Raw genomic sequence first — 26,041 nt, forward strand, 5'->3', positions numbered from 1 at the left:
TTGCTAGTCGCTGCGGGCCCCCTGTTACTACACTGAAAGGTGGCCCCTAGGGCTCTGGGGACTCAGGCTGCGGGAGCCTTGGCCCATGAGGAGCGAGTGGCTGCTATAGGAGGAGGAGAAGAGGCTGCCAAGTGCGGCCCATATACACACAGGCAAAGCCGCCAGAACAGTCCTCCCCTTCCAGCGGCCCCCACCTGGGTGTCTTTCCTTTTACGAGCTGTTCCTGATGTTCATTTTAACCAGATCTCACCGGGATAGGCAGGTGTGGAAGGCAGAAACAGGAGGGAGGACCAGCCTATGTCACTGGCTTCACTCTGGGGCCCTGTTGGCACTGCCGCTGTGGGCATGGGTCACCTGGGGGACAAATCACCTCCCTTCTCAATCTGAGTCTAAGTTCCCTGAGCTGTTGGGTGAGCCTAGCCCCATCTGCTCTATTTCCTCCCAGAGCTACCTCGAGATTCAAGGTCAAATGTGACTGCTTGTGGGAAGGCACGTTATCCGCTACACTCTACGACACAGACGTGCTCGAGATTCAAGGTCAAATGTGACTGCTTGTGGGAAGGCACGTTATCCGCTACACTCTATGACACAGACGTGCTTGTTTGTTTTCTGTCATGTGGCAGCTTACTTTAAACCTGGAAAAAAAATATACCCACTGTCACCATCAAAGAGTAATTTTCGAAAAGTTAAAAACTTGACTTTCACACAAATATAGAATGAACACGTGTCAAACATTGTGTAACTCATCAGTAAAGGAGCAAATAAGAAAGTAGGTCTGGTTCAAAGAGAATTTTGAGGGACTGGGTATTTATGGGTATTTAAACAGGAATAAGAGACTAAGATTCCGGGATTAGATACAAAACTGGTTATTGGCCTACTGGGCAATAAGGAAATCATAAGCTTCCGGGTTATCTTTTCTAGTAGGGAGAAATTATTTGCATCTCTGCTGGATAAGATCCACAGGTTGACATACGACTTCAGTCTGAGCCCTTAATTAATTGTCAATAGCAAAGTCAAACAAAAGTACATTCCCTTAGATATGAAAAAATCCTCAGGTAGGCTGCTTGAACAATGCCCAAGAGTGACTTTGAAAGGACAAACCGCACACTCCTTTTTCTGAATTTTAGGTAATTTTTCTTAACATCTATCAGAGTTGCAGTACATAGTCTCTGAGAACCAATATGCCCAGAGAATGGCAGCCAGCCCCCTCCTACTCACAGAGGCCCTGAGAGTCCCAGGAGAAACCTAAGGCCATCACTGGGCACAAAGCCCTCTCTCCACCCCTTCCATATACTTAGCTATGGCTCCTCCTCAAGAACAGACAATTGTAAATAAGGCTGCAATGAATATGGGAGTTCAGGTATCCTCTTAATATTGATTTCGTTTCCTTCAGACATATACCCAGAAGTGGAAATGCTGGATCATATGGTAGGTCTATTTTCAGTGGGTTTTTTTGTCTTTTTTTTTTTGGCGGTACGTGGGCCTCTCACTGTTGTGGCCTCTCCCGTTGCGGAGCACAGGCTCCGGACACGCAGGCTCAGTGGCCATGGCTCACGGGCCCAGCCGCTCCGCGGCACATGGGATCTTCCCGGACTGGGGCACGAACCCATGTCCCCTGCATCGGCAGGCGGACTCTCAACCACCGCGCCACCAGGGAAGCCCTATTTTCAGTGTTTTAAGGAACCTCCACACTGTTCTCCGTGGTGGCTGTATCAATTTATATTCCCACCAACAGTGCACGGGGGCTTCCTTTTCTCCACACCCTCACCAACACTGTTATCTCTTGTCCTCTTGATGACAGCCATTCTAACAGGTGTGAGGTGATCTCTCATTGTGGTTTTTATTTGTATTTCCCTGACAATTAGTGATGTTGAGCACCTTTTCATGTGCCCCTTGGACATCTGTATACCTTCTTTGGAGAAATGTCGGTTCAGTTCCTCTAAGGCTGCCCCTTGCCCTGTTAACGGCAGCATCTGCATAAAGAAAGGAATCCCACCTTTTCAGAATGGTAACAGCTAACGCTCTGTGCCATGCACCATTCCAGGTACGGTACATGGACTCACAACCACCTCTGCAGTAGATAGGTGAGGGAAGCGAGATACAAAAAGAGGAGGAAGCTTGGTCACCTGGCCAGCAGTTAGTGAAACCGGGATCCAAATCCAGGTGGCCTGGCTCCAGGGAACAAGCTCTCAATCACCAGCCCCTCCTGCCTCTCCACTCACTGGGAAGCTCCTTCCTGGTGGCAGGAGCTGCACCAAAAACCTCTGCAGGTCCCCACGGCAACCAAGAAAGCATTCTGTTTGGAGAAAAGAGTCGCAGTGGGAAATCCAGAGCTGTTTGTCTAACCAAAAATACACTGTTAACTAAAGCCATACTACAGCTCTTTTCAGAAAAAAAAAAAAAAATCAGTGACAAGTCTTTAATTGTCCCATGTAAAATGAATGTGCCGCTCACGTAAGTGATTTCCATAATCACGCAATGGCAGGGGAAACCCAGGAATCTATCAAAAGTCTGAGTAATGAATTAATTTAGTAAATAATGTTTAAACCAAAGAGTTATTTTTGGATTTTTCTCAAAACTTGAATTGGCTGAAAGTACTTTAATTATTCTATAATTGCATGGATGGATTTATTCCCACCCCCAAGGGAAACTCTATTTATGTTCTTGGGGGGTGTCAAGGAAGCAAGGTCAAGATCTCTGAAAGAAACAGGAGGATGGTGTTGCAGGATATTAATAATCACACAAGTAGCCCGATATTAAGTATAAGGAGGTTAATAATTCAAGCTCTCTTTGCCCCTCCCCTGGTGTGCACCCAGGCTTCTAGAGGCAGAACCACAGCCCCAAGGACCAGACCAGACCACTGCCTAGAGCGTTTTACTCTCCAGCCCACCCCACCCCCAGGAACCACCCCTGGGATGTATAGCCTCAGGTCCCTCGCTGCTGCCCATTCACAGAGCGGGTCAATCTTGGACCAGCGCGCACTGAGATGAAGTCCCTGAGTGTGAAGGCAGTGGGAACCTCTTCAGCCACACGTGGTGTTGGGAGCAGTAATGAGGACGAAAGAAGAGGAGCCGGGTTAATTACAGGAACCTGGGGGAGTTTCTCTAATCTCGGGGCCTCTAGGAGCTTGTTGAAAGCTTCTCTAGACTCAGCTTGAAGCGGGACAGCACCTGAGAGCCAGGGCCTGGGGTATCCACAGGCCAATGAGGGCTCCTCAGGTGTCCTGGCCAGTGAGGCTCAAAGGGTCACGGCTACCAGAGTGGCAGGGAGTGGATCCCAGGGGCCACGACTACTGGGAGACACACATGATGACCTCTGACATCCCTGCCTCGGGCAGCAACTCGCTCCAAAGAAATATGTCCACATCTGCCCACCTTACCTGGGTCAGGATAAAGGAAATGAGCAAAGGGTTTCTTCCCTACATTTCCCCCTTCTTCTGGCCAATATTTTACTGACAGCACCACGGAGGGAGTTGGGGCTTAGTATTGCAGCAAAACAGCCTGTGTTGAGAGCATGGCCTGTGGGCACTGCACCAGCTGCTTCATGTTTCAATCATCAAACAATCCAATACTTTTTTTTTTTTTTTGGCCACACCACACAGCATGCGGGATCTTAGTTTCCCAACCAGGGATCCAACCCGTGCCCCCTGCAGTGGAAGCGTGGAATCTTAACCACTGGACCGCCAGGGAAGTCCCTGATACTCTCTTGTATCCACTTTACAGCAGGAACCTGGGCCTTCCCAAGGGTGATGAGCTCCACCAAGGCGGCCCAGCTCGCAAGCAGCAGAGCAGCAGCAGAAGCCAGGAAGGCCAACTCCAAAGTGACGCTGTTCCCCACTCCTGACACACCTGCTGTTGGGGAAATCAGTCTCCAGGAACCCATCTGTGCACCTGGACCCCTCCAACATCCCCAAGCTTCTCAAGATCTGGTGTGAGAAGTTACAGAGGGTGGACGATGGGAGGAGGTGTTTTCATTCTAGTGTTTTCAGTAACCGGGGGTCTCTGTGCCTCTCTGACTTCTCTTCCCTAGTCTTCTGAGCACCTCCCACCACCGAACCAGAGTGACCCGCCAAGTGGGGGATGATCTGAGCGCAAAGCAAATGTCCTGCACAATCCAGGCTGGTGTCGGGAGACAAGAGGAAACACGTGGGCAGCACGGCTTTTAGAGACAGGAAAGGGGTCCCCATCTGCTCAGTCCATGACCACTGATCACCCCTGAGTCTACACACTCATGGACAACAGAGGGAGGTGGACAGGAGAGGAGCAAGAAGATTCTTGGAGATTCCGTGGAGCAAGACACGCCTCTGTGACTAATAACCTCATGAGTTATAGATGACTTTTTGCTTTTAACAGAACTTCACAGCCTGCAAAGCCACACAACGACCCTGCGAAGGAAGTATTGTTATCACTCCAACTGTACAGATGAGGAAACTCAGACTCGGAGTTTAAGTAACTTACCCAAGGGTACCTGGCCAATAAATGGCAGAGCGACACACAACCCCAGGTGGCCCGACTTTGAACCCTCTGCCCCTCCCATCATACACGCAGCCCGCTTGTCCCACACTCTGTCCACACCTCTCCTATGGCACTGACATGAGGGGCCTGCACCTAGTAGGTGCTCAAGAAACATCTGCTGAAAGACACGTTTGAGCTGCTTTCACTGCTTCTCCAGTGACACAGAATAGAAAAACGACTGGAAAGAAGAAACATGGCAAGGGCGGCTGGCTACACATAGCAGATGGAACCCAGGCACTGACTTGCATTCCCTCACCAGCCCCGCTAAAATGACTCTAAAAGCAACAGATAAGGCCGAGACCCCACTGCAACAGAGAGTAGAATGGCCAAAAACAGCACACAAAGAGATTAGCCAGGCTGTGTTTGCCAGAGGGGAGCAGACAGCTACTGACAAATGGCTCAGCAGGCTAGACGACAGGGCACCCTAAGCTGACAGTGGGGGAACTTGAAGTCTGCTGTCTCGGAGCCTAGAGAGGCCAACAACTCGGGCCCTGGCACCTCTGATACATGGGATGGGAGTCCAAATGAAGAACTAAACCTCCAGATCCCCTTCAGATCCTGATGGAAGACAAGATTTACTCTCTGGAGTGGTAAGAAGACAGGCTCTACAAGCCACACCACAGACCAGAGGGCCATCATGGGGACAGAGGACCCGGTCAAAGTCCACATAATGACCACTGCGGAGCACCCGGCCTTCTTCCCCCAGCAGACTCCCGGGCCCCCGGGATAGACAGGCTGGCGTCTCTCGCGAGCCCACCATCCCTGCACCCAACCCGTCCTTCACAGACTGCGGACGTTGCCCACCAGGCCTCCAGTCCCTGTCTCACCCAACCCCAGCTCCTGACTTTGTCACCTTTCTCCCAGCTAATTTCACACAAATTCAATTGGGCCTCAGCCCATGTGGGGTCTTAAACACACGCTCACTGAAATCCAATTAACCTTCGATAAAGGTCCTGCAATCAATAGTCGTCCTGTGGCTTAAGGAGCCTCCGTTCAGCCCAGGAAAGCGCGCTCCTGCACAACCTTTATTCTTAATGAAATCAATGACAGTCACTGTCACCAGCTCTTAAAGTGACTGGCAAATATGATCACCGGGTCAGGCCCTCAATAATATGCTGCTTCTGGGCTCAGAGCACAGACAAACGAGGGCCCCTGCAGGCTGCTGGCTCCCCAGGCTCCACGCTCCCTGGCCAGACAACACACCTAGGCAGGGCCTGGACGTGCAAAACAGTGGAGGTGAGGCTTGCGGGCTCACCTGGGGCAGCCAGGGACCCCCTGGTCTTGTGGCAGGTGGTTCCTGAACTCCAGTGAGTGCCTGAACCACCTGGAGAGTTTGTTAAAATGCAGATTCTTGCAAGCCTTCCCACCCCAGATTCTGATAAGTAAGTTTGGGGTGGGGCCCAGGAATCTGCATTCAAGTCTTATCTCCAAGCAGGCCAAGAGTCGCTGTTCTGTAAAGTATCCAAGCAGGACAGACCCTTAGAGTCCTGCTAACCCAACGCCTTCAGTAAGAAAACTGAGGCCCAGAGGAGGGGAGTGATGTGTCCAAGGTCACACAGCAGGCCACTGGCAGAGATGGAGCTCGAACCCAGGTCTCTTGTCTCCTAAACTGGTCTTTCCCTACCTGAGTCTCTGGGGAACTGGCCACTTGGACTGGTCTTCAGGTCCTCACATACTAGCCCAACTGGGCTGGGACACTGCAGGGTGAGGAGGCCTCTTCAGAGTGGTGTGGGGATGACTAACAAGTGTTTGGAGGGGTCTAGAGCCCTCCCCACCCTTGAGAACAATTCCTTCTAGAGCCACTTCCTGCTGAGCCCCATCTTCCAGCTGAGTCAACAACTTGTAGCAGGCAAGATGCCACTAACTATCCTTTCCCCCAGGATCTGGGGTGAGATCTTTGCCCCTTGTCACTCCTATCTGTCCCCTGTATTTCCCTCCCCAAGCAACACTCACAGCCAGGCTGTCCTCAGGAGGGAGAATCACTCCAGGGACAGGCCCACTCAGTCCCACAGTCCTAGACAGGTTTTAGAATCTCAGAATTTTTTTAGAAACTTTCAGTCACATGGAGTCTTTCATGCTACACACACACACACACACACACACACACACACACCACTAGTCTTCCATGAGGCCTGTGGCTTTGAGGTTGGTTGGTAAGAGCCATAATAGGTTAATTTCTGCACAGTAGGGCCTGTCCCTAGTCTCCCAACATCACCAATGGTCAGCAACGGCACGGTAGAGCACGTGTCCCAGCACCCACTGCCCAGCCTGAGGTTCCTGTGGAAGTATTTAATGACATCATCTCAGAACACTACCAAGGAGGCTCCCAGGTCATGCAAACCCTAGAAGCCAGGGGCAGGGGATTAAGGAAATAAGGAATTAAGACAGTATGGTTATTATTGCAAGGACAGACCAACAGACCAATGGAAGAGAACAGAGCTTCCAGAAAAGACCCACAGCCAATTGAGGACAAAGATGCCAGGCCTAGATTACTATATGGTATGATGCCATTGACATGAAATTCAGTAAGGGAGAAGGTGATCTATGGCGAAAGAAGTCAGAATAGTGGGAGCTCTGGTGGGGGTGAGGGTATCAACCGGGAGGGGGCAGGAGGGGGCCTGCCAGGGGGCTAGAAACGGCTTGTCCCTTTATCTGGCTGGTGAGTACACGGTATAGCCATATGAAAACTCACTGAGGTGTACCATGAAGATCTGGGACCTCAAGTAAGCTACCTTCCCTCTCTGAGTCTCTGATTTTTCATCTGCAAAATGGAGACAAGACCTCCCTCCTAAGTTTGTAATGCAGATCGGGCCTGGCACCCAGAGTCTGGTAGTCAGTAAACGTTAATGGTCAAAGGAGGTAACGGAGGAAAGGGCAGGGCCCAGTGATGATAATAATAATGAAAACAGCAACAACCATCAACTAGCTACCAGTTCAGGGTTCTAGCCACATGCCAGGAGCTGTGCTAGGAGGACACATCTAGCCCTCACAGCATCTCTAGAAAATGGAACGTCTGTAACATGAACTTGATGTAAGCTAGAGAGTGAAGGGCTGCATTTAGATGGTGCCCTGGGAGCTGGGCAAAACTTCTGTCAGTATTCCAACTCCTTCTTCGAGGAGTTACTGGTGTGGCTGTCAACCAGGTGGCCCCAGGATCCACTGCAGCCCCAGGCATATTCCTGGGAGGGAGACAGAGAAGGTGGAGGTGCAAGGACTTTGAAGTCATGCAGACCTGGGTTTGACTCCTGACTCTGCCCCTGCTAGCGGTGTGATGTTGGGCAAATTGTTTAACCTCTCTGAGCTTCGCCTTTCTCACCTATAATTGGGGTTAACAATATATCCTTGGAGGACATCTGTAAGGAGTAGAGATTATATTTGTCACATGCTTGGTACATATAAGTTGCTTATAATAATTTTTGCTATTGTTTTTCCCAAACTACTCTGATATCAGCCTGCCCGACTCTGTATGTCCACAGAAACAAAAACCAACACTCTACCCCAGCCCTGCCTCATAGAGGCCAATCCAGGGCATGAGACTGGCTTGGTTTGTTCACTAATTCATAGGACGTCCACCAAGGGTCTGCTCTGCACAGAACACTGGCCTTACCTGCAAAGCTGATTCAAGAGGGTTGGAAGCAGAAGCAGATGAGCCCAGGCCCTCAGAGGGCATCACCCAGCCCCAGCTCCCACCAGCCACCTCCAACCTCCTCCCAGGTACCTCACTTCGCCAAGAGCAAGCAACTACACCAGAGCACATCTCTGTCTGCATTTGTCTTTGAAAATCAAAGCTGCCTGGTTAAACGCCGTTACAGCCCTGGGTTCACTGGATCAGAAGAGATTAATGAATTTAGGGGTGCTGCTGGCATGAAAAGCCCACCGCAGCTGGCAGTAACTAAACGCCAGTAACCTGAGGCCCCTGGAGTCTTTCCTGATCAGCAGGCAGAGAGACCCTGCTCCCCTTTAAGACTGCTCGGGATAAACAAGAAGTGACCTCCCCTCCCTTCCCTTCCCCTCCTCACTGGCACCAAAGACTCTGTACTCAAGAGTCCTGGTGGACAAAGGACAAAGGATCCCTGGTTAGATGTGGGGACATACCCCCACCCCAACCAACAGAGGAAGAGATGGGCAAGCAGGTCTTACCACTCCCTTCTCCGCAGGAAGCTCTGCCCAGACACCCTCTAGCCAACAGTGAGGGAAGCAGAGTCAGAAGCCCCAAGTTGTGCTACTGCCAGGTGACCTCGGGAAAGACATTTGCTATCTCTCTGAGCTTCCCCTGAATTGGAACAGTAGTTTTCTCATCCTGCCCCTGCCCCCAGCCCCCAAGCAGCAGATCTCTTCCAAAAAAGCCCAATAGGCAACTCAGGTGATGGCAGAGCTGCCCTGGGTGAAGCAGGGTAGGGAGTAGAGAGGCCCATCCAGCCTCCCCACCCATCCAGAGGCCCCTGAAGGGTTCTGGGAGCACTGTTCCCTACGTCAGGGGACAACAGCTGTCCCCAGGACCCAAGGCCAGCTGTGGCTAAACAGGCTCCTGGCAGCAGCTCCATACCCTCCGATGCAGGCCCTCCTTTTATGAACTAAGAGGAGTACTGGAGTCAGAGAGACTTGGGTTTCAATCCTAGCTCTACTAGCTGTGTGACCTTGGGCAAGTTACCTTCCTTCTCTGAATCTCTGATTCCTCATCTGCAAAATGGACACAATAAGACCTCCCTCCTGAGTTTATCATGGAGAAAACGGCCTGGCACAGGGAGTCAGGCATTCAGCAAACATTCACTGTGAAAGGAGATAAAGGAGGAGGAAGGAAGGGCCAGAGCCCAAAGGAAAGAGTGGAAACAACAGTCCTGCTGCCATTTTGGAGTGCTCAGCATACACCAGGCACTGTTCTAAGCACTGTTGTGCACTAACTCTTGAGGTCCTCCCAACGTTTTTAGAAGTAAGGCTATCATCGTCCACATTACAGAGGCCACACAGGCACCCAAGGCCTGGGCTCACAATCTGCACACTCCTGCAGTTCCCACTGGCTCGTCTGCTGAGCCAAAGTGTGGCTTTTTCCTCTGGGCCACCACTGGGACCACAGGCTCATCGTCGTGTGCTGCCTGAGAGGGAGTAGCCAAGAGCATTCACTTCTACTGGGTCTCGTCCCTTTCCTTCCTTCCTCCCACCAGCCAGAGGGGTCATGTCACTGCACTACTCACCCTTCAGTGACTCCCCAGTACCTCGGGGTCATGACCAAGGCCTTCACCATCTGCCTGCAGCCCTGCAAAACCTCACCACTCCTTAACACTTCCTTGCAGTACCACCTCTGCGCCCCCAACTCCTCCACCCCGACACACACACACACACACACACACACACACACACACACACACACACACCCCTGGCAAATTCCCGCTCATCCTGCTGGGGAAGCCGGCCTGGGGCAGAGGTGAGCACTTCTTCTTTGTGGCTCCCTGGGGACTGGCTCACCCCTCGCTGCGTTGCCTGAGAGATGGCTACAAGGATAGAGTTGTGTGCCTGACTCCAGTGCTAGGCTGGGAACTCCCTGACAAAGGGAATTGTGTCTAGGTCCTCTCTGAACCCTCACACCTAGCACACAGTAGGGACTAAAAAATGATGAATGCTGGTGGCAAAAAGACAACCTCATCCCTACCTGTGGGACCCCATGGTGACCAAGAAGAAGAAAGTGGGGTACAGGCCCCAGCCCACCGGTCAGCTTTCCCTGAGGCCAATCAGGTGGCAGGCAGGAGACAAAAGCCCCTCTTTTTTTCGCTCCAAGCCACTAGCTGGCTACTGCCGCGCCCTTTTGGCCTGATACCTGGAGATCTGGGGAGGGCAGGAAGAGGGAGGAGGTGCGTCCAGGGCCCAAAGGGCAGAGGATTAAGTCCCATGGATTTGCACCATTGTTCTTCAGTTTCTCTGCACTGTGGGGATCAGATGGCACAAGAAGACAGATGGTAATCCCCTGTCCAGGCAGGAGCTGCTGTGGGGGGGGGGGGGCAGGTGGGGCTCAGCACGTGCCCCACCCACTGCCTGCTGCCAACCCCAGTTCTAGGAGATGGGCAGAGAGCTGCCATAGAGGACCTGTAAGGCTGCTTTGTGCTCAGAGATGTTATAATTCTTCAGACAACAGGCCCCACTTCAAGACCCTGAGACCTCACCCAGACACACCTGCCCTTGCTAGGCAGCCCCGCCCCGTCCCGCGCCAGCAGCCAAGCGCCCTTGACCTTACCTCATTGACGTCAATCTTGTTCCTCTCCATGTAGTCTCTGTCGTTGACCTGCCCGCCGTCCACAAACTCCATCAGAAGGACCCGCTTGGTGGACAGCTCCCAGTAGATCTGGGGGACCTGGAATAGGAAAGGCAGGTCAGAAGGAGGCAGGAGGCTGGAAGCTGCGGGCAAGGGGGCTGCAGACAGGCACGTGAGCCAGACATCAGCACACGCTCCTCCCAGGAACAGAAGGGAAGGCCCCCCAGCAGGGATTGGTGGGGAAAGCGGGAGGCAGGCCAAGAGAGAAGGGTAGGCTGTTCCGCCTCCACCAGCGAGGCGCAAGTCCTCCTTTAGTGACCCCTCCTGCTTGGGGACCAGAGAAGGGCTTCCCAGCCTCCTCAGTGCCTTCCAGACACAATGAAGAGCCCACACTAAAACTGGGACTTAGGGGAAAATGCATGGAACCTCTCATATCTGAGCCAGAGTTGGTGTTAGAAGCAATTTCTCTCTCACACCAGGCTTATTTCAGGCTCCTCATGTGAATATAAACCCTCTGCCTCAGTTTCTTCACCTGTGCAATGGGTGTTATATGTATGGATGATTGAATGAAAGAATTTTTGCTAAGTGATAAATTTTTCAGTCACGAAGTCATGAGTTTTCTCATGCCCGTTTCCTAAAGCCTCCTGTGGCAGGCAGTGCTGAAGCCTAACCCAACACCTATTCCCAATCCTCCTCTTTCCCCGAGACAGGGGAAACGAAATACTTTCCCTGCCTGCCCTGCAATCATTATGGCCATGTGACACAGTTCTGGCTTACGAGACATAAGTGGAGGTCTGTTAGGGGGTGTAGGAAGGTTTTTATTTTCTTAATAAAAAGGGATGTTTGTAAATATTGCAACTCTTCTTACCCTTCTCTTCTTACCTTGAGAGTGAATGTGATACCTGGAGCTGCAGCAGCTACCTTATAACCATGAGGAAAAGTCTAAGAAAATCACAGAGATGCCAGCTCTGATACTGTCAAACCACTGAGACAATATCAACAGGCAACTGCTACAAGCCTTCTTGCTATGTGAGGAAAATACATCCTTTTTGTTTAAGACACTCTGAATGGGGCTGTCAGTTACCTACAGACAAATGCATTCCTAACTGATATGCTCTCCGACCCACTCTGACTCTAAGGACACCCAACAGCCCAAAAGAGAAGATTTCCCCAGGAGTAGCCAAGAGATTGGGCTGCACCAAGGACTGCTGGGCCGCCATGTGAGTGACACCTGTGAGTCCCACCATGGCCAGGAGGGAGGCATGACCAGGATTTCAGCATGCCGTGATTCCCCAACAACTTAATGGGTTTATTCCACTTACAAATGACGAAGCAAGGGCACCTAATTCAAGTGTTTTGGGGAATAAGGACTTCCCTCGTCCCAACCCTCAAAGCTCACCTAGCAGTAAGATAGCAGCCCTCAAGCCAAGAAACCTTTCTTGTTCCTGGTTCTGCTAACAACTGTTGTGTCTGAGTCCAGACACTTAACTCCTCCATGCCTCAGTTTCCCTCATTAAAAAGGAGATTGTTCCTTCTCCATCTCAATAAGGAGCTCTGGGGACAAAAAGTGCCGTACGTACAAGTGAACACCCTGGGCTCCCTGGAACAAAAGTTCCTACTGAAATCAGGTGTCATTTTGGTTTGCTCCTTTCCTGCAATTCTTGACATCTAGGCCATTAGAGAAATCTGTGACCCTACATTACTTTGAACTTAAAATTCAGTCTCGCTTGGCATTCTTCAAAAAAATCTCTTTAAGAATATGAGTGGCAAGTTTGCTGCTGTGGGTGGTGGCTTCCAAAGGAAAGGGACATATTTGGGGGTTAAGTCCTTCCCCTGCATTGTATGGGACCCAAGCTTGGCCGTGGGTGCCTGGGGCTCTGGAAACTGGAGGCCAGGCCCCTCCCCTCCGTGCCCGCCTGGGGCAACAGGCAAAACAGCCAAGAAAGAGCCACAGACCAGAGAGAAAACCCAAAAGCTGGAGACTCCCTGGGCCCGTCAGTCAGGGTCACCGGTGTACTGGGTTCCCTCGCTTCCACCTTTCCCCCCAGTCTCCCTCCAAATGCAACCAACCCAGTCTCCCAGTGGAATGTGCGCCTGCCTCAGCGGCTTAGCTCTGAAACAGCAGAGACGGCAAAAAAATGGGAGGCAGAAGGGTTTGTCCTGGGAGCTCAGGGAGCGCGGCAGTTGCCCCTCGATGGATGTAACATGGAAATGCCTGCAAGATGCAAACGTGCCTCCTGCTCAATTAGGAGAAACTCGGCTTGACAGGGGACACAAGGTCAAGTGACTCGTCCCTAAATCATCACGTGAGCAGGAGGCTCCGGAGCTATAAGGTGAAATTTACTTCACCCCAACAGCAATGTTTCACCACCATTCCTTCCTCAGCTTCTTCCATCAAGGAATGGAAAATGAAAGAGAAGATTTTTTTTTTTTTGCGGTACGCGGGCCTCTCACTGTTGTGGCCTCTCCCGTTGCGGAGCACAGGCTCCGGACGTGCAGGCTCAGCGGCCATGGCTCACGGGCCCAGCCGCTCCGCGGCATGTGGGATCTTCCCGGACCGGGGCACGAAACCCACGTCCCCTGCATCGGCAGGTGTACTCTCAACCACTGCGCCACCAGGGAAGCCCAAAACAGAAAATTTTTAAAGAGGCAATAAGAACCACCCTGTCCCCTGCCCAAACAGAAATAAACCCCAAGAGGCTCCTGGCCAGGGTGCCTGCTCACCCCTCATAGGCCATCAGGACCTCTGGGTCTGGCATCTAAACTTCTAACCACAGAGCAGAGGCCCCACTCCTGTAGGCTCTGCCTGCCCCCATACCAGAGCCAATCCTGACCCCCGGAAGGAGGGCACAGATTATGGAAAGTTCCAGCCCCAAACCCTGGCCTCAGCCTCATTAACTGGCCTTGACCCTGTGCTTCCTCTTTGTTCCTGTGCTTGGTCAGCACACCTGGCTTGTCCGGGCCAGCCCCCCGTCATCCAGGGCCACAGTCGTCCCATTAGCCGAGCCCAGTGGAGCAGAGCATAGACCTGAAGTCAGACTGTCAGGCTGGAGCCCCTGCTCTGCCACCTCTGAGCTGTGTGACTTGGGTAAGTTTTATAACCTCTCTGAGTGCCAGTTCCCTCACTGTAAAAGGGTGACAACAGTTACAAGGAAAGCGACGCTCCTTACTTCCTACTAGCATGTGTGAGGTCCTGGTGCTCAACACGGCAGCTGCTATATGACAGCCACGTAGAATTTCACTGGTTCTGAAACACAACCAGGGCTGAGAGCTAATGCAACAGACAGTTCAGCATAACTCAGATCTGCCCATAGTTATTACAGAGGGAGAAGAGCTCAAGGTTTAACACGCAGGCTTGGGGCCAGGCTGCCTCTGTCCCTTACCAGGAAACTGTGTAAACCTGGGCAAGTGGCTTCATCTCTCTGGGCCTCAGCTTCCCTGCTGCTGACATAGAGCTAATAATGGCATTTCCCTTGTGGGGTTGTATAACGATTGAAGAGTAAATATACATAAAGCACTTTAAAAGTGTCTAACACAGCATAGGCATGTAAAAAATATTAACTAATTATTACACATCAGTGCTTCCTGATCTTTGAGAGTCTTAGGAAGTTATGATGTTTCACCAAAAGCATGCTCATCTCCTCAGGGTTTGCCCACAGTTTCTGGAGAGTCCCAGGCCCCTTATCTAGCACTAAAGAACCCTGGAGTGGGCCCTGCTCAAGAGACAACCCCCCACCAAGCCCCACCTCCACATACAGAGACACACTCTCATCCCTTCCAGTCCCAAACCCTGTGGTTATAAGGCTTCTCCCTCTATCTTGTCCCAGTTGTCCCCAAGGTCAGTCACAAACCTCACTGCTTGTCCTGTCCCCTCCCCACAGCATACACACACTCTGATGCCAGATCTACAAATGCCCTGGTCTGACCGTTCGGCCTGGCTGCCCCATCACCTTCTCCCCGTCTCCCCGACACCACATTTGCATTCAGTGCTTGTCGGAGGCTCGGAGATTTATAGCATAGGGCTGAGGTTATTAAACCCCACTGGAAGAGGCCTCACACACTGAGAGGTAAACTCTTTGCTGAGGCTTAATTACGCACAGATGTTGTGACGGGGTGCCAGTGTGCAAAAGCAATCTATCTCCTGTTTTAAGAGCTGAACGGGGTTCGCAACGCAAAATTTGCTTCCCACTTGTTATGTGTTTAGAGAAAATTAATTACTCAGGAGCCTTAATTCTACCATTGTCTTAGGAATGGTGTGCGGGTTTTAGAAGCAGCAGGTCAAATCATTACACTAATTATTTACCCATTTGGCATCCTCGTTTCAAAAATTTGTGTTATTATTATTATTATTACATGTCTTGGTCTGACAGATGCTAGCTGGCCCCAGCCAGGGGACGATTTTGCTGTTTCCATGGGAACAGTGGAGGAGACGGTTCTGTTTGGCACGGAGGACCACCCCTGCCGGCTAAGAGGCAACAGAATGTCCTTAGACGAGCCTCAGAGTTGAAGTCAGAAAATCCCGTTTGTACCCTAACTCCTCTCCTCTAAGACTACCATCTGTAAAATGGGATGACGGTTGTTGGAAGGATTCAGTGTCCTAGTATCGTCATAGTGTTCAGTGCCGCAGAAGAAACATTCAGTAAACATTGCCTATCCCTTTGTATAATCAACACGTCTTGGAAGCCCCCTCTGAGCTCCTTACCTAGGCGGAATTAAGTACTTCCTCTTGGGCATCCACAGAAACATAGAAGAGTCTCTGGCACAGTGCTAACCAACCTGTACTATAACAACATGCTGTGTGTTTGTCCCCCACTAGATGGGACGTCTTCCCAGGCAGGAGCCAACCATCTCTTACTCATCTAGGTACCTCCAGATCCTAGCACAGCAAGAGGCTCAGGAAATGCTCCATAAATGTGGAATAATGGACTGAAAGAAAAGGAATACGTAAGTGGAAGCATAATTCAGACCCCACAGCATTATTCTAATTAGTTAATATTATTACTTGCATTAGAAAGCCAAGTTTTCATTGAATTGGTGGTTTGAAGCTCAAGGCTGGGGCAATGTTACCAGATCATCTGGATTTGCCCAAGCAAGAGGGTCTGTACGAATAATGGCATTTGCCTCGTAGGGCTGTTTAAGGCAAAGCCAGTCAAGCACACTGGGGGCATCTGGACAGACCTGACCCCCGACTCACTCAAAAAGCTGAACTTTGCCAGTGGCTACACCTTCCACCAAACCAGCGTATCAAGACGTCACACTGCTCATCACAGTTGTAGGTCTTCCTCCCGTGAACCAAGCTCTAGGGCTCTCAGGCAGCTAGGGTGGATGCACCCTCAGTCTCCCCATCTCTATTCATCAACCCGGATAGCAGAAGTACAGTATAAACACGATCTCTGTTTCTCAGGATGTCTTCAGAAGCCACGTGGATACTTTAGTCCAGAGCAAGAGACCTTCCAGTCCACATGCTGAGACACCCTGCCCAGGAAGAGCCCCACTTGACTGTTTGCTCCAGAACTAGTACCTGGAGCCCTGTGCCTCACCCTCCCACATTCTCCAGGCCTCCCCAGTTAAGAGCAAAGGGTTGATCTCTTCCAAGAGTTGAAAGTCAATCTCTCCATGTAGACTGCCAGAGAGACCCAACCCCTGCACTGCTGTGATGAAGCCGTACCCCCGGAAAATGAATCCAAGCCCCACCATGGACAAAATGTGTTGGAAGAGCAGTGGTGTGGGCATGCATCTCTCTCACTCTGACCTCCACGGGCCCTGTGGGGAACATCAGGACAGTCCTCAAAGACCAGCTCCAAGGCCAACTCCTCACTGGAGCCTTCCCTGCCCTGCTCCCCACAGGAGTCCCTTCTGAATCCTTAGAGCAGGACCTCTCACTGAGCTGGGACTCTGTGTCATTTGATGTTGTTTCCCACAGTAAGTGTCTCCTATCACACCAGCAGTTCTAGTCAATACTTGAAAACACAAATCTGTTCCAATGTGACTGATAAATTAGGGAACAATTTGATCATAACACAAATTTTACATTCACTTATGTGCAGTATCATCTGCGAGAAATACTTGGAAACGCAGAAAACCGTATCCAGCTGACCCACACAGGAATACACAAAGCAGACACACCTCAAACATCGCCACGTGCGTTATGGGTTACACTCACCCGTAACTGGCGTCACAACAGCTGTCCAATTTCAGAGGACCCTCCCTCCACCTCTTCACAGTAACTCCTAAGCAGCCACTCTTCCGATGCCCACTTCCGCAAGTCCGCGTCAAGTAAAGTGGCGTGGGTACTGTGGTCTTAATGTATTTCTTAGCCACTTACCATGTGTAAAACTATGCTACCATCTCATTAGGTTCCTATCCGCTTTTATCTTCTGGGTCACTGGTGACATTTTTGAACGTGGTAAGCCTAACCCTATTTTGCCCATAAACCTTGTGGCTTCTGTTGTGCGATTTTGCATACTGTGGAGATTTCTAGGACACGTGTGTTGTGTGATACAGACCTGCGTACTCAATGAGCTGATGTAATATAGGTAAAGCTTTAGGAACAGTGCCAGAGTATACTAGCGTTAGCTATCACCATCACCATCATCAATGTTATCATCCCATGGTTCATGGAGGTGGAAACCATGGCTTACAGGCCCTCAGGAGTGCTCAAGGTCTTGCAACTGCAGGTCATTCAATAAAAAAATATTTGTTCAAAAAGTCAGCAATCCCCTTTGATAATTTGTATCGATAACTTTGCCTTCAAGGGCTTTAATGTGCATCACCAGGGACAAATCAGTCACCCTCAGAAGGAAGACTCAGGAAGGAGATGTCCCCGCTCATGTCTTGCAAGGGGGGGATGCTCAGGGCTGGGACCAGTTTTCCCCTGCCCTCTTCCGCCCGACCAGCAGGGCCCCATGGCTCTGACCTCCTACCTTTAGGAAGTCAAAGTGCTTGAGCATTTGGGCCACTTTCTCGGCGTTCCTCCCCTCGTTGAGGAAATCCAGCTCCAAAGGCAGGTTCTTCTTGGCTTCATCCACCAACCACATGAACTCAAACTCCGGAAATAGCTGCTTCACGGCCAGGACGAGCACCTAAAACCCATCAAGCACCCCATCAGTCTGTCCACGGCCCCCACCGAGGGAGGTACATTCTCTGTCCTCCTGCCTGGGTCTGGGCGTTGACAAGTCCCCAGGCCGCCCCTGGAGTAAGGGTGGGTGGGCAAACGGCTCCCCTGGGGCCCATCTCTGTAGTCCAAATCCAAGATTATGAAAGCCCAACAGCCGCGAGCAGAAACCGCCACCACCATTTACTGAGCGCGCCCCACTCGCCCAGCACTGGGTAAGCGCTATTACCTGCCTTATTCCTCCATTTCTTCTTCACAGTGTCTTATCATCTGCATTTTACAGATTAAGAAAGTTGAGGCTCTGAGAGGTTATGTGATTTTCCTGAATTTGCCCAGCAAGGAAGCAGAGCCAGAATTCCCCTTGGGTCTACCCGGCCCCAAAACCCTTGTTCTTAAGCACGTTGCTGAATTGCTGCCTTTGCTTCTCCCAGATTTGTGCTTCGTGGTCCTGTTTATAAAGGGCTGGGAGGGGGCAGCAGCTACATTTTGTTTATTTCTTAGGCTGAGCGGTTGGTACCTGAGCATTTATATTATTTTCTATGCTTTTTGTATTGAATACATCTAAAATATTTCATGATAAAAAATCAAATTGGAATAAGAAACCAAGGTTGGCTAAGACAAGAGGAGTAAGAGATAAGGGATTTGACCACTCGGGTAAAAAGCTTGGATTTTTGGAGATCTGGGCCCACGGTGGACTCTTGAGTCAGGACATGATGAAAGAGTGAGTTTCAGAAGACTTATCTGGCATTTCAGTTGTCAGTTTAATTATGTGAAACAAACATCACTGGCAGAGAACAAGAGCCCAGGGACATCTGCAGAGCACACCACGGCCCCTCCGTGGGCAGGGACTCAGTTCTGAGGCTACCCCACCACTGGAGCTCTGGATTTGAGATGGTCTCACAATTTCACAGACTATAGAACTGTAGTGGGTAAGCAAGGGTGATGCCAGGGACATGGGGGATGTTCCAGCATTGGGGGGCCGGGGGTGGGGGGTGGAGAGAGGGAGGGACACAGAATGCACCTCTCCTGTTCTTCTATAAGCCCTCCTGTTGGTGTTCAAAGTCGGGCCTGGGGAGAACCACTGATAGATCCTCCCAGTAATTCTTGGTATAGTCCTCTGAGAATCCCCATCTCTAGCCCTGGCTAGAGCAGAAAGACAAGGAACGAGAACTAAAGAACCATGGGCCTATTGGTACCAAGAGACCTTCCCCATCTGTTATGGACTTAATGCTTATGTAGTCCCCAAATTCATATGTTAAGCCCTAACCTCAGGGTGATGGTGTTTGGAGGTGGGGCCTTTGGGAAGTAATTGGGTCTAGATGAGCTCATGAAAGTAGGGCCCCTGTGACAAGATTAGTGTCCTTATAAGAAGAGAAAGAGAGACCAGGGCTCTCCGCTTCTTCGCCAGGTGAGGACACAGGGAGAAGGCAACCATCTGTCTACAAGCCAGGAAGAGGCTCCTACCAGGAACCGAATCAGCTGGCACCTTGATCTTAGACTTCCCAGCCTCTAGAACTGTGAGAAATAAGTGTCTGTCATTTAAGCCTCCCAGTCTATGGTATTTTGTTATGGCAGCCTGAGCTGACCAAGACACCACCCAGTCTATCCAGAAGGCCTTACTGAGCCCCAGCTATGAGCCTTGTCTCATGCTTCTGTTTGCCCTGGTCTATGATATGATGCCCAACACTGTATTAGGCACATGCAGCACAAAGAAATAAATCTAAAGTAGGGCCATTAACTACAAGGCATTCTACAGCTTTGTTTTTAAATCCTATGTCCGAGGCAATGTACCAGACGCCATTCTAAAAGAATCATCACACAGGGTTATTATACTCAATTTCTCTCAAACCCTTTTTAATTACATTCGGCTGCAGTCTAATTTCCTTTAAGTCTTGTCTAGTCTTTCAGGGGCTAGACCTGTGACCTTATGATAATCGATTTAGTTTATGTTTTGTTTCTGTTTCCGTCACACGAAACAAGAAGGAAGAGGTGGCAACAGTGAGGCCCAGGCCGCATGTGTCAGAGCCGGACATCCTGTCTCATCATCGTGCCCTCAGATGGCCCTCAGCTGTCACCAAAGGGGAGGCAGAGCTGGTGCACAGGAAACAGAAGCACCTGCCCAGCCCAGGCTAAGGGCACATCTGTCATCCGAGGCACCTGAATTCCAATCTCTGGGCTCTGAGTTCAAGCAAGAACCCTCTTGGGTGTTTTGCTCCAGCCTCGATTCCAGAGTTTCTCACCCAGGAGGGACAAGGAAGGAGCCACAATGAGTCTCACTCATTTGTTCAATCAAAATGTACTGATTACCTTCTTGGTGATGACTTTGGACCAAGGTATACACAGAGACCCACATGTAGCCCGGTGGAGTCTATACCAGGAGATGAGGCTTCTGGCCACACAATAACTCCTCATCATTTGTATGGTCACTGCTATCTGTGAAATTTTTAATTATCATTAATTATCATTAATATCCAAACAGCACTGAAAGGCACTTTAAAGACTCTTCTGTTACTAATCAATTATGTGACTAGTCATTACTAGTACTATTGATTATTATTAATACTTAATGTCATGAATCATAAAAGCAGCCAAAGATTTTACTGATTGATATTAACTGCTAATAACTAATTAGTAAACTAATTCATAACCCAAAAAACTTTGCACTACTCATAAAACTGGTCTCAAAAGCATTCTGTGATGGTTGGCATGTCACTTCCTTGGTTCCTTTAAAATGAGAGGGTCTGTTTGAATGGAAGTCAGGGGCTCTTAGCTTTATAGGACACCATCCCCTTTACAGGAAGTCACCGATTTGAAATTTTGATGCCAGCTATGAAGCCCAGAAAATGTAAATACTCCCATAATTTTGTACATAATTCAGGGGGGTTATCAACCCCTTGAACTTCACAGTGGGTGGGGAGAGGGGTCAGGTTAAAATTTGTCTGGTCCAAGTCTAAAATGGTTTGGGCTGCTGTCACTTTAGACTGTTCTTGGCTTGGGAAAATAAAATAAAACTCCTCAGTCTCACCTTCTGTTTTTATTCAATTCCGTTCTTAACAGCCTGCCCTAAGTAGTTTCAAGTTTTTCTTTTTTGACAACAGATGCAATCAACGAAAATAAAACAGGTGTTGTTATCAATTTGACTTTTTGATTTTTCTCCCAAATTTATCTTCTCCATAAAATTCTTCCAGCAGCCGATTTTCCACCAGTGCCTAGCACGTACTCAATAACCAGCAGATGTTTACTGAATATTCACATGAATGAATGAGTGAATGAATAAATGAACATTCCAAAAGGTTTGCCCTCTCCCCAGAAATAATTATATGTTCACATGTGCATTACCCAAATGCATCAAGTTTTTACACCTCTAAGATTTTGGTGGAGAAAGGACTACCTCTGAACTTTGGGGAACCACAGTTTTAAGATGCCTGAGAATATTCTACTTGATTTGGAGTCTTGTTAATCAATCAAGGTATATTCAACAATTAATACTTCCTTCAAGGTAGAATAATGAAATCATTCTCCTATAGGGCTATTGCCTCACAGTAGGAAAAATAAATTATGAGCCACACAGAAATGTAATAGAAAAATTGAGAGTCACATAAAAGTTTGAAAACTAGTGACTGCTATTTATAATAGCAAAAAAAAAAAAAAAGGGGGAATTATCATTATCCAGGCATAGGCACTGCGCTATGAGGCACTTTATATACATGCTCTCATTTCTTCCTCTTCTTGTCCATTTCACAGAGAAGGGAATCAGATCCAAGAGGTTAAAGCATTTCTCAAGGTCACATAGCTTTTAATTTCAAATGCGGGACTTGGACCCACGTGTTGGTTTTTTTTTTTTTTTTTTTCACTTCTTTCTTTATGCAGCCCTGTCTCAGGCAATACAGTACAGGACAATACAATAGGAAGCTTGAGATAAGGCATAAAAAGAGCTTTGTAAACTGTAAAATGCAACTGAAATTCGAGTTACTGCTATCAAGTTATTATATATTATAAAAGAAATAATGTTCTATGGAAAAACAGGACACTAAATAGAACGCCTACACGGATGTGAACTGGTAAAAATGGATGTTCGACAAGGATCGAAAATCAGTTCAGAGTGCTGCAAATAGCTTACCATTCATGGGGTTTATCTTTGTTCTGAAAAGTTATTAAAGTGCATACTTTTTAGAAAGCAGAATTACAGGGTGAAGAGAAGTTTCCATGGGATGGTCTACATCTCTGGGGCTTTTAAAAATGTACTTAAAAAAAATAAAATCAGCTGTTGGATTCTGTGCCAACACAAACATTACCTAGCCACCCACTGTTCAATCAACACATTCAGAAAAGAAACAAGATGACAGACAGCATGCACTGAAAATGTTGTTCAGAAAAAATCAAAAACATAACTGTCCCAGGTCTTTACTTTTAGAGTCCCTTGGTATGGGCTGGATGACATCAAATGGTGGGTGGATGGGATTCTGGTGCTCAGATCAGAGAGTTCTACCCTAATGCTGCAGAGCACCTTGGGGACAGGTGGTACATGAAGGGCAGGGAGCCTGGCCATGAGTTAGATTCTTTAGGGGGTGATAGAGCACAGGGGTGTTCATCATCAATTTCAGAAGCTTAAGGGATAACAGGGGGTGATACAGGATAGTGCTATTGGGACCTGGGAATGATGGTCTTACTACTGCCTCATGGGTCAACTGAGTCCTACCCTGTTCTCAAATGGTGAGCGTGGCAGTGAGACCCGGCCTGCTAAGCTCCCTGCTATCGTGGGCAGGCAAGAACTGCTGCAAAGCCAGCCCGCCAGCAGACAGACTCTGCCTTGTCAGTTCTCCCCTTGCTGCTGAATCACTGTTCCAATCTCTGGGCCCAATTAGTCTGGCTCTGGACAGCCACTCAAATCAATAAGAGTCACTGGCCGTGCATCTAGAAGTAGAGTTGCCCCAACTATTAAAGGGACAATATCAGGTGATAATGACAAAGCTGAAAACACCCTTGGCTGTGCCTTTCTCTTTTGTGCAAAGTCACCGACACCATCAAGTTCATCACCATTTACTGAGAGTCAGTCTCTGTTTCTCTAGCACTGGTCAACAGCTATCGCCGAGACCATCCCCGTCCCCAAGAGGAGGAGACACAAAACACCAGGGTGCCACATGCTATTGGGTGCCAACTTCCTGGCTAAAAGAACCTCAATTTTCTGCATCTTTCTTGTCCTTCAAGGAAGGCAGGCCTTAGCCTGAGAAGGCAAACCATGATTGGTCTAAGCCAATCAAAGTGGTCCCAATCCTCCTGCCAAGACTGATTCAGTCTTGGGGAGGTGGGCCTGCTTCTGGCCAATGAAAACTGAAATGAATTCTATTAAGGGGCTACTTTTTAATACGAGGGAAGAAACAGGCCCTCTCTGGCATCTGGATGTCATCTACTTGTAACAGCAGGAACCCTGCAGCTGTTTTGCAGCTCTGAGGGGCACTACCTTAGAAGGACAAGCCAGGAAGCTGAGCTGGCAGAGTGGAAGACATAAAGAACCTGGGTCCTTAAAAACCAGAAAGAAGTGATGGATTAGTCAACCTTGAAACAGCTGACCCTACTTCCAGATGTCTTGTAATATAAGATAATATAGGTTACTATTGGGGCTTCCCTGGTGGCGCAGTGGTTGAGGGTCTGCCTGCCGATGCGGGGGACGCGGGTTCGTGCCCCGGTCCGGGAGGATCCCATGTGCCGCTGAGCGGCTGGGCCCGTGGGCCGTGGCCGCTGGGCCTGCGCGTCCAGGGCCCGTGCTCCGTGGCGGGAGAGGCCACAGTGGTGAGAGGCCCGTGTACCGCAGGGGGAAAAAAAAAAAAAAAAAATATATATATATATATATATATATATAGGCTACTATTATTTATACCACTTTTAGTTGGATGTCCTGATACATGCAGTTGAAACCATACTCACTGATATGGCTAGTAGCCCCCACCTCCTTATTCTCAACAGTCTCATTTCTGCAAACCTCTATCCTTGCAGCAGATATGTGTTTGGATTCACAAGTCCACTTCTTAAACTGCAAATATCCAGAGGTTAAGCCTATTAGCCACTCTCTCCTGAGTATGAACCACTTTAATCAGGTTTTCTTCCTCTCAAGACCAGGCTGTGGTCAATCACAGGGTTGGAGATGAGAGAGAGACAATAGCGGGCAGTGGGACAGAAGCATGAGGACACACAATACCTGGAATTGGCATGAAAAGAAACACCAGAAGGCTCTTCACGGGCTTTGCGTCCCCTCTGTCTCTAAGTTTCTGGTGGGTACGATAGCCCTAATGCCTCCTAGAAGTCATTTTTTTCCTACCAAGCACGCTGGAGTATGTGTCATTCCTAAAATCAAGGCGCCATTTAGGTCTGGACTTAGAAGAAAATAGTAATACTCATTCCAAATATAAAACCAAATGAGCTTTCCAGTTGGCGCCTCTTAGTTGTAAAGCAGAAAGGGTGACCAGATAGGCCTTTTTTCCACCAGAGGCCAAGCCCAGCGACAAGGCAGTATCACTCTGTGCTGCTGCTAATGCTGACGGTCCATGGAGGTGGTGACCTCAGGCCTCATTTCCAGCTTCTCTCCTGAAGGCTGTGAGTGCGGGTCTCCGATCTGCCTCGCGATCCCAGCCCCAGCCACTGCGAAGGAGCCACTCTGTGCTCTGCACATAGTCACAGGGCCGGTAATTTCCAAGAAAAGCATCTGATGCTTATCTCAGGCCGGAAGATGCCAAATTTTTATTACTACTATTATTGATATCGACCTTACGGCCACCATTACTTAGGGAGCAGTGAGGCTCTGAGCAAAGAAAAGATGTCAGCTGTCCTCCCAGCCCCAGTGGGTCTGCTGGCACAACCGGGCAGAGACAGGTTCCCAGCTAATGCAGGCATGGCTGCTGGGTCCCAGGACACCCAGGGATCCTCCGAGACTCACAGTGCACTTGCATCTATGGCTGTTCCATAGCTACCGACTGATGCTTCAGAAAACTAAGGTTTCCAGGTGGCTGCCCAATGCCACTCGGCAACCCCGCTCCCGAGTCCCGGGCAGCTCCCTTTTCCACTGCACCCAGCAATATTCCAAACCTTCGTTTCCCCGCTCGAGCCTCCATGCCACCTCCTACCCCCTCTTTCTCAGCAGATGGTCTTACCTCCTACTTCAGAGAAAAAATAGAGGCTATCAGGCTGGTACGACTCAGCGGCCCACTTTCCCCACCTTCCCCCTCTGCCCCACTCACGCATCTGTACCCAGCCTTACTACCTTCCTCTAGCCTCAAGCAAAGGCTGCCAAAGCCTAACGTTTCCACCTGTGTCCTTGGAGTCCAATCCCTCCAGGCCCCTCCTAAACCAGATCAGTTACTTCTCTCTCCTAAATCTCCAAGTCTCCGGCTCCGCTGCCCCTTCCCCATCAGCTACAGCCTGCCCCAGGTCCCCGCCGCTAATCCTGTGCTCTGCTCTAACCACTATGCTCACCCTCCCCCACCATCCATGGCTAAACATGAAAAGAGTCGTCTACATTAACCGTCTCTGCTCCCTGAGGCCTCAATTCTCTTCCACCCCACTCACCCCACTCTCCCTGCTCTTCCCAAGAACTCTAAGTCGCCAAACCCAAAATACTCTTTCCAGAGCTTCACAAATTTATATTGCATTTGACAACATGCAGTAATTCTGACAGATTATATTTTCCAAAATGGCTGCAACAATACCTCCCCCTCTAATGCTCTTCTGGAACCGTGCGTGCCACTCGCCCATCAGGAGGTAGAGTCTATTTCCCTGCCTCTTAAACCAAGGGGGACTTTGTGACTCTTGCTCTTACCAATGAAGCAAGGAGGAAGTAAGCTGCGTGACTGCCACGGCTAGGTCATAAAACTATGATGTGCTTTCAGCCTTATTCTCTTGGGACACTCCCTCTTAGAACCCAGCCACCATGCTGTGAGGAAGCCCAACCAGCCTTGGAGAGGCCTTGGTGAGGGTCTAAGGCCCTGACCCACAGCCCCGGCTGAGCTCCCAGCCAACAGCTAGAACCAACTTGCCAGCCGTGTGAGTGGGTCCTCCTGTTGCAGTTAAGCCACCCCAGCTGGCGCCAAATAAAACAGAGATGAGTCTCCCTGCCACACCCTGCCCAGGTTGCAGAGTCATGAGCAAAATACACGACTGGTGTTTTAAGCCACTGCG

At 49.6% G+C, this 26,041-nt stretch overlaps 1 protein-coding gene across 1 annotated transcript in view; it reads right to left on the reverse strand.

Moving 5' to 3' along the window:
- The window catches only part of ADCK1 (aarF domain containing kinase 1), a gene marked incomplete at its 3' end in the record, with an annotated part of 110,255 nt that overhangs the window by 9,916 nt on the left and 74,298 nt on the right, over positions 1-26,041 (reverse strand). Inside the window, exons 6-7 of the mRNA XM_082837747.1 lie at positions 17,682-17,840; positions 10,741-10,857 (exon numbers count right to left, since the gene is read on the reverse strand). Coding sequence (XP_082693873.1) covers positions 10,741-10,857; positions 17,682-17,840 — 276 coding nt within the window. The remainder of the gene's footprint in view (positions 1-10,740; positions 10,858-17,681; positions 17,841-26,041) is intronic.

This window comes from Leucopleurus acutus, assembly GCF_964270905.1.
Source record: "Leucopleurus acutus genome assembly, chromosome: 1".
Lineage (NCBI taxonomy): Eukaryota > Metazoa > Chordata > Mammalia > Artiodactyla > Delphinidae > Leucopleurus > Leucopleurus acutus.